This window comes from Salmo trutta, chromosome 17 (genome assembly GCF_901001165.1).
Source record: "Salmo trutta chromosome 17, fSalTru1.1, whole genome shotgun sequence".
NCBI lineage: Eukaryota > Metazoa > Chordata > Actinopteri > Salmoniformes > Salmonidae > Salmo > Salmo trutta.
The window spans coordinates 11,023,257-11,032,873 of record NC_042973.1 but is presented as its reverse complement, the minus strand read 5'-3'; the positions used below and the strand labels follow the sequence as shown (position 1 = coordinate 11,032,873).

Below are 9,617 nucleotides of genomic sequence, written 5' to 3'. Positions count from 1 at the left end.
TTTATAAGAATGGGAGCGTACTCGGTCCTCCTTTTCCTGTAGTCCACAATCATCTCCTCAGTCTTGGTTATGTTGAGGGATAGGTTGTTATTCTGGCACCACCTGGCCAGGTCTCTGACCTCCTCTCTATAGGCTGTCTCGTCGTTGTTGGTGATCAGGCCTACCACTGTTGTGTCATCTGCAAACTTGATGATGGTGTTGGTGTCGTGCCTGGCAATGCAGTCATGGGTGAACAGGGAGTACAGGAGGGGACTGAGCACGCACCCCTGGGGGCTCCAGTGTTGAGGATCATGGCTTGGGGCTTGTGTTGCTACCTACCCTCACCACCTGCGGGGTGGCCCGTCAGGAAGTCCAGGATCCAGTTGCAGAGGGAGGTGTTTAGTCCCAGGATACTTAGTTTAGTGATAAGCTTTGAGGGTACTATGGTGTTGAATGCTGAGCTGTAGTCAATGAATAGCATTCTCAGATAAGTGTTTGTTTTGTCCAGGTGGGAAAGGGCAGTGTGGAGTGCAATAGAGATTGCATCATCTGTGGATCTGTTTGTGTGGTATGCAAATTGGAGTGGGTCTAGGGTTTCTGGGATGATGGTGTTGATGTGAGCCATTACTAGCCTTTCAAAGCATTTCATGGCTACGGACATGAGTGCTACGGGTCTGTAGTCATTTAAGCAGGTTGCCTTTGTGTTCTTGGGCACAGGGACTATGGTGGTCTGCTTGAAACATGTTGGTATTACAGACTCAATCAGGGAGATGTTGAAAATGTCAGTGAAGACACCTGCCAGTTGGTCAGCACATGCCCAGAGCACACGTCCTGGTAATCCGTCTGGCCCCGCAGCCTTGTGTATGTTGACCTGTTTAATGGTCTTAGTCACGTCGGCTACGGAGAGCGTGATCACACAGTCATCCGGAACAACTGATGCTCTCATGCATGCCTCAGTGTTGCTTACCTCGAAGCGAACATAGAAGTGATTTAGCTCATCTGGTAGGCTCGTGTCACTGGGCAGCTCGCGGCTGTGCTTCCCTTTGTAGTCTGTAATAGTATGCGAGCCCTGCCACATAAGACGAGCGTCTGAGCCGGTCTAGTATGATTCAATCTTAGCCCTGTATTGACGCTTTGCCTGTTTGATGGTTCATCGCAGGGCATAGCAGGATTTCTTGTACGCTTCCGGGTTAGAGTCCCGCACCCTGAAAGCGGCAGCTCTACCCGTTAGCTCAGTGCGAATGTTGCCTGTAATCCCTGGCTTCTGGTCGGGGTATGTACGTATGGTCACTGTGGGGACGACGTTCTCGATGCACTTATTGATAAAGCCAGTGATTGACGTGGTGTACTCCTCAATGCCATCGGAAGAATCCCGGAACATGTTCCACTCTGTGATAGCAAAACAGTCCTGTAGTTTAGCATCTGCTTCATCTGACCTGTTTTTTATAGACCGAGTCACTGGTGCTTCCTGCTTTAATTTTTGCTTGTAAGCAGGAATCAGGAGGATAGAGTTGTGGTCGGATTTACCAAATGGAGGGCGGGGGAGAGCTTGTACGTGTCTGTGTGTGGAGTACAGGTGATCTTTCCAACAGGACAAGGATCTGAAGCATACAGCCAAAACAATGCTGGAATGGATTCAGAACAAGAATGTGAAAGTCCTTGAGTTGACCAGCCAAAGCCCAGACTTGAATCCCATTGAAAATCTGTGGAAATACTTGAAGATTGCTGTTCACAACTGATCCCCATCTAATTTAACAGAGCTTGAGAAGATCTGCAAGAAATAATGGGAGAAAATCCCCAAATCCAGATATGCAAAGCTGATACAGACATACCCAAGACAACTCAGAGCTGTGATTGCCGCCAAAGGTGCTTCTACAAAGCATTGATTCGGGGGTGTGAATACTTATGTAAATTAGATATTTCTGTATTTTATTTTCAATAAAATGGCAACAATTCTAAAAACATGTTTTCACTTTTATCATTATGGGGTATTGTGTGTAGATGGGTGAGAACAAATATATATTTAATTTGTTTTGAATTCAGGCTGTAACACAACAAAATGTGGAATAAGTCAAGGGGTATGAATACTTTCTGAAGGCACTGTAGCTGTAAAATATAGATAGGATCTGTGCTGTCACAAGAAGTCCTGCAGAGGACAGTGTTTCTCCACAAAGGGTCCATGTTAAACTCAAGAGATTTTGCACAGTAAAATAGTGAAAGCTGTTTGAGAGAAAGCTATGGGCCAATGTTTCCAAACTCCAGTCCTGCAGTACCTCCCAACAGTACACATTTTTGCTGTGGCCCCGGAAAAACACAGCTGATTTAACTTGTCAACTAATCATCAAACCCTAAATGAGATGCGTCATCCCTTCACACAGGAATAGCTGCCATGATTGGCTTTTTAGGTGCCTCTGCTACCACACGTAATATAAAGACTGATGATCGCTGTGTGGTACTCTTACAAACTAATTTAGTTGAATAAGGTGAGTTTGTCCGGGCCTACAACACAGATGTGTTACTGGAAGGCCATTTCACATCGGTTACACATAGTGTAGCAAATATTCATAATGTCACATATACAGTAGCATAATTAAGCAATTTCAACTAGCTACTAACTCTAACCCTAACCTTAACCCTTATCCTAACCCTAAACTCATTACTTACCCTAACCTTTATTCTGATCCTAACCCTAACTGTAACCTTAGCATGGAGTTGCTTATCAACAGATCATTTGTTGGTAGAGCATCTACAGATGTACTATCCAGACTATCCAAATAAAGCATGACCAACTGTAGTGTGACTGTATTGCTTTCAAATTTGACTAATACATTCACAATATAGATGATTGCCACTGTGTGTCAAGTGTGAATCAGGTCTACATCGAGATTCATGTAAAACATTTTAATTGCGATCAGCCCTGGTGTCTGTGTGCCTTTAAGGGTTTTAATCACACGGTTGATGACGATATATCGTGCTGTAAACACTGCCGCTGCCGCTCTGCTGCCGCTCCGCTGCCCGCTGCCGCTCCGCTGCCCGCTGCCGCTCCGCTGCCCGCTGCCGCTCCGCTGCCCGCTGCCGCTCCGCTTCCGCTAGGCTACCGCTGCGTGGTGGAGACAGCTCAAACCAAGCCTGGAGCTGCTCTATTCAGTAGACTGGGCCATTAAAACGCTCTGTTCACATCTCAAGCCTCATATGCCACCTCAAAGACGGTGCAGAATCTGTCTGAGGTGCAATGGCTAGAAAGACAGACATTCCTCCTTCATACTATGGTGAGTCGCCACATTCGTATTTGTTTAAGGTCGGTAACCTCACGTTGTTTCTTCAAGACAACAAAGGGTAGCCTACAACGATATTCTTCTAACGCTATCCTGACTTTGGTTACTGGGGCGGCTTTTCGCGCTAGGGCTGATTTACTAAATGTAACATTGAAGCGAGATACAATGTACCAATGTTATGTCACTGTAACGTTCATAGAAAGCGCTACAACTGGATGCGGATAATTCATCATGAATGGAGCCTAACAAATCAGAAATTGCTTCGCGATCATATTTTAATTTGAAAGTAGGCTACTGGATATAAAAATGGTAACGTTAAGATGTTGTTTCTGTCACTCGAATCATGAAATGTAACACCAGTGGAACTATCAATCGTAGTTTGCTATGGAACTCGACCGTAGTTTTTTAAATGTATTTTTTTAACATAATACAGTGTAACCTCTTGGGGATTGACACTTGGTATGTAGTGAACCTAGCTAACCGTATTGGTACAACATGTTATTGTTACAGATTTAAACACATACTATAGCCTAGTTCTAATGATTTAAGACTGTTTTCTTTCCCCCAACCCTTGACAACAGATGAAACTTAAAGGTATTGTTTTGATGAAGAAAAAAAGTGAATTGCATCTGAAAGCCAAGACGAACAACAATACTCATAAATCATGTCCATTGTTATTTGGCAAATACAAGGCAAACGATGTAAAAGACAATAGATTTTTTCCCTTTGTCCCTAAGTGAGAGTTGTCCCCTGATCAGCATATGGATATTCAATCTCTGTGAAGATTTACTGTCCATTAGCTGGTCCTCTTTGTTAGGGTGTCTATGAAAATCCGGGACTCGTGCCAGATGCCATAGAAACCACATTACTACAGTGTTTCAAGTGTGAAACGACAGCTTTCATAAGCAGTAACACAGTAATAACACAGTTTACCACAGATTGTCAGACAAAGGAGCACTAATGCGAAGACGTGGATGTTGATTAAGGCAGCCTCCTCACCTCTGATTCAGAAGACACATTTCAGTTGAAGGAATTCAGTTGTACAACAGACTAGGTGTCCACCTTTACCTTTCCCTTATAGTAGTGCATGCAGAGATATGCAAGCTATGGCTTATGTAATTACAGTATAATAGTCGATACACCAAGGGCTTTTTGACTCATGTCTGTTGGTTATTATAGACAGTGCATGTCATGGCATCTTATAAGTAACGGTTTTACAGTCATTATCATAGGAGGTGAACCCTCATTATAATCAATCATTTCTGTACATGATCAATCATTATAATTAGGGACAAGCCATCCATATTATTGGTGAATTTGTCAAAAGACCACAAATTCAGCCAGTCCACTTCATGCTGTGACAACTGGCAGAGGTATATAGAATTGTCATTGTCTGTAAGTGACATAGTCAATCTACTCGGTATGACTTCATGGGAAAGCTGCAGTGTCTCATCTCTCCCTACACACTGACCCTGTGTTTCACTCAGTTCCCATGACTCCAGGCCCCTGCCAATCATGTTTGTAGCCTGTCAGTTGGAGATGAGGATTGGCTGCAGTGAAATAGACTCTCGCTGCCATCTCTTGAGACCTCCAACTGCCCACTCAGAATTCAGCCCACACTTGAACATTGTGTTGAAGCAGAGGAAGCTGTACATACAGTACATCATTACGTTTCAGCATTTTAGAATGAATAGTGCTTATGGTACACGTGAGTTGATCATGCTTATGCCAATGTAACATTTTGGTGTTTATGGTCAAAAGATTTGGGATAATCTTACACTCCTCCATCTGGAAAGGAAACCGAGGCCCTGCGTCTTTAAATGCAGCCTGGCCAGTGGAGCATGGGATGGAGTTGTGCCGACTCCCCGTGTTCAGGTCAGCTGCTGTGTCCAAGTGGCCTCTCTGGTGCTGGTGCTCAGTCAGCCAGCCTGTCCAAATGGCCTTTCCCAGGCCGCTCGGGGCAGGGCTGTCAAGCAGAGAGGGATGCTAGGTGCAAAAACTCTATAGTCCTCGCCAACCTGCCTCTCTAGCAAATGGAAATGCGTGGTGATGGTCACACACGCACGCACGCATGCACGCACGCACGCAAGCACGCACACACACACACACACACACACACACACACACACACACACACACACACACACACACACGGACGCACACACACACACACGGACACACACACACACACACACACACACACACACACACGACACACACACACACACACACACACACACACACACACGGACACGGACACTAGTCAATCAAGCATCAATACACACTTGCAGACATGCTCAATTTGTGCACTTTCCATCACACACCAACATTCACACTTCTAGTGCATTTTTACAGACAAATAAACATGTTAAATCATACATTTGCACAGTCATAGACAGTCCCTTCATTCATCCTCAACCTTTTATAATGGATCCACAGCCAATACTTTCATCACTAATGCATCCTGAATGATGTTCAGTCATTCATAAAGGTAGAACATACTGTCCCCTATCCCAGACAGGTTCAGTCATTCATAAAGGTAGAACATACTGTCCCCTATCCCAGACAGGTTCAGTCATTCATAAAGGTAGAACATACTGTCCCCTGTCCCAGACAGGTTCAGTCATTCATAAAGGTATAACATACTGCACCCTATCCCAGACAGGTTCAGTCATTCATAAAGGTATAACATACTGCACCCTATCCCAGACAGGTTCAGTCATTCATAAAGGTATAACATACTGCACCCTATCCCAGACAGGTTCAGTCATTCATAAAGGTATAACATACTGCACCCTATCCCAGACAGGTTCAGTCATTCATAAAGGTATAACATACTGCACCCTATCCCAGACAGGTTCAGTCATTCATAAAGGTATAACATACTGCACCCTATCCCAGACAGGTTCAGTCATTCATAAAGGTATAACATACTGTCCCCTATCCCAGACAGGTTCAGTCATTCATAAAGGTATAACATACTGCACCCTATCCCAGACAGGTTCAGTCATTCATAAAGGTATAACATACTGTCCCCTATCCCAGACAGGTTCAGTCATTCATAAAGGTATAACATACTGTCCCCTATCCCAGACAGGTTCAGTCATTCATAAAGGTATAACATACTGTCCCCTATCCCAGACAGGTTCAGTCATTCATAAAGGTATAACATACTGTCCCCTATCCCAGACAGGTTCAGTCATTCATAAAGGTAGAACATACTGAATTATCACTCTCTGACAAGTTCATAAGTGACTGTTTAGAATGAGTCGCGTTCAGCAACAAAAGTGTTGAGCTGGTCACCCTGTTAATGAACACGTTTCTCACATGGTCAGGTTGCCTGAGCGTGGCATTCTCACACCCAGGCAATGCAGACTTTTCACAGAGGCTGACAAAGAGCAAGGAATAGTTTTTTCAAAGACTCTCTCCTCTCTTTATAAACTACTGCAGTCATAGTTCAGATGCCTCATCCCTTCAGACAGGAATAAGTGCCATGATTGGCTTTTTATTTTCATTTAACTGGGCAAGTAAGTTAAGAACAAACTGTTATTTCCAATGACAGCATAGGAACAGTGGGTTAACTGCCTTGTTCAGGGGCAGAACAACAGATTTCTACCTTGTCAGCTCGGGGATTCGATCTAGCAACCTTTCGATTACTGGCCCAACGCGCTAACCACTAGGCTACCTGCTGCTTTTAGGGGCCTCTGCTACCACACATAATATGAAGAGTGATCGCTGGGTGGTACTCCTACACACTGTAATGGACTCTTTATAATGCTCCTACTCATTCTATTGAATGAGGTTCTTCCCCTATGAAATTCTGCGGTGCTTTTCTCTGGCTACTACAGTAGGATATCACGGTTCCCTGATGTTTTTACAGACTACAGAAAGGTATTCACAGTGCTGGCAGGCTTGAGTCCGTAAATACTTCTACAAACTCGCTTCGTATCACCACAGGCAAACATGAACTGCCTTTTGTAAACCCTGTGTGAATTGAACAGAGTTTGGCTCTAAATGTCCAGCTATCTCTCCCTGTTACAGGCAACGCTATGCACGAAGGCTTTGGGTATCCAGTTTGCAGCATGAATACAGTCCCTTTCTTTATTGGGCTAGTGGGCTAGCTGACATTATACGACGAGTGGCTCTAATCTAATCCTGGATGCTGATTGGTTAAAACGGACAATGATTTATTAAACACAACTCAAAGAAACAAAGTGTGTATAGCGAGTGAGACAGCTGCAGTTACAACACACATAGACAACAGCTTCAGGTCTTTGTCTTGTGTTGAGTCTCTGCTACTGTGTTGGTGATGTACTGAATGATTCAGGTCTATCAGCAGATTCCATGGATCATTATCCTGAGATGAAAGTCAGCTGCTGTGTTATTTATTCTGTATGTGGGGAGGTGAGGGACATAACACCTCAGGGATGTGCTGCGTTGCACCGGTTTCTCAGCCAACTCCAGGCTGATCTGAATTACAAAATGACTGTGAGAGATGGGAAGGAAAGGAGAGAGTGGTAGAGGCATAAGCTTATGAGATCCTCTAGCCTGAGGATAACCCCATCTTCTTCCTGACATTGATCACGTTAGGAGGCTGATCCAGAACCAATTCTTACTGTCACTTAATCAGTGAAGTCAAGTCATTCTGATTGCTTTGGGTCCTGTAACACCCCATGCAACCTCAGGCAAATTGACAACAGAGTCGCGTTAGCGAGTTGTTTTGCTCGACGTCGAAGCTCCGCTGTATAAGGGAGAGGAGGCAGTCTGAAATGCAATATTTAGTGTGTGAATAACAATAAAGAAACATTGTGTGTGTAGCTAAGCATTTAAGCTGTGGTGTCTCCCTGAACCTCCACATTACACAAGACGGACATGAAGAAACAGGCGTCATTCCATGACTCAACCTTAAAATCCATATAAACCCAAACCAAAGCCTGTTGAGCTTGTCACTGATCCAGCATGACAGACTCATTTCACAGGAACACAAGGCTGCTACTGATGTGCCTGGGGACCTTGCTGCATTTCTGTCCCATCACACCCTGCTACATCACACAAGTAGCCAAGGTCACAATCCCCCAAACACTGCCTGCCTCTCTCTCTACTCTGCCTCTCTCTCTCTGCCTCTCTCTCTCTACTTTGCCTCTCTCTCTCTGCCCCTCTCTCTCTCTCTCTCTCTACTCTGCCCTCTCTCTCGCTCTATACTCTGCCGCTCTCTCTCTACTCTGCCCCCTCTCTCTCTACTTTTCCCCCCTCTCTCTACTCTTCCCCCTCTCTCTCTCTCTCTACTCTTCCCCCTCTCAATTCAATTCAATTCAATTCGCTTTATTGGCATGACGTAACAATGTACATATTGCCAAAGCTTACTTTGGATATTTACAATATAAAAAATAAATAAAAATGAGAATCAAAAATTGTCAACGGGACAACAGTAACAACAATAACCAACGGTCAATATAACCATACATTCAACAATAACAATAATCATACAGTTGAGGACATGTGCAGGTTTATTGGTCTGTCAGACACTGTCCCTCAACTTATGGCAGGCAGCAATGTAGTGCGCTGCCAACCCACAGCTCTCTGCGTCCTCCCCCAACAGGATGGGTAGCCTATCCTCATCAGAGAGGTCTTTAAAACCTTGAATAAGGATTTCAAATTTGGGGAAATGACACTCTCTAATTGTTTTATATTTTTGACATTTTGTCAGGAAATGCAGCTCCGTCTCAGGTTCTGCTGTTGTGCAGTGGTTGCACAGCCTTTCCTCTACAGGGAGCCAGGTTTTCCTGTGTCTACCCTTCTCAATGGCAAGGCTGTGCTCACTGAGCCTGTACTTTGTCAAGGTTTTTCTAAGGTTTTGATCAGTAACCATGGTCAAATATTTAGCCATAGTGTACTGTCGATTTAGGGCCAGATAGCACTGCATTTTGCTTTGTGTTTGTGCTTGTGTTTCCCAATAAGCAATGTAGTTTTGTTTTGACTGTGTTGTAATTTGGTTTATTCTGATTGATTGGATGTTCTGGTCCTGAGGCTTCAGTGTGTTAGTAGAACAGGTTTGTGAACTCATCCCCAGGACCAGCTGGATGAGGGGACTCTTTTCTTTGCTCAGCTCTTGGCATTGCAGGGCTTGGTAATGATATGAGAGGGGGTCACTGTATTTTAGATGTTTCCAAAACTTAATTGCTCTTTTTTGAGTTCTCTCCTCTCTCTCTCTCTCTCTCTCTCTCTGCCCCTCCCTCTCTCTACTTTTCCCCCCCTCTCTCTCTCTACTCTGCCCCCTCTCTCGCTCTATACTCTGCCCCTCTCTCTCTCTACTCTGACCCCTCTCTCTCTCTCTCTCTCTACTCTCTGCCCCTCTCCTCTCTC

General features: G+C 44.5%; 1 protein-coding gene across 2 annotated transcripts in view; it reads left to right on the top strand.

The window, feature by feature from the left end:
- Positions 1-3,036: 3,036 nt before the first annotated feature.
- The window catches only part of slc44a5b (solute carrier family 44 member 5b), an 84,469-nt gene continuing 77,888 nt past the window's right edge, over positions 3,037-9,617 (top strand). For both annotated transcript variants that reach the window (XM_029695618.1, XM_029695617.1), the window contains exon 1: positions 3,037-3,248. In XM_029695618.1, the coding sequence (XP_029551478.1) occupies positions 3,212-3,248 (37 nt within the window). In that variant the 5' untranslated portion in view covers positions 3,037-3,211. The remainder of the gene's footprint in view (positions 3,249-9,617) is intronic.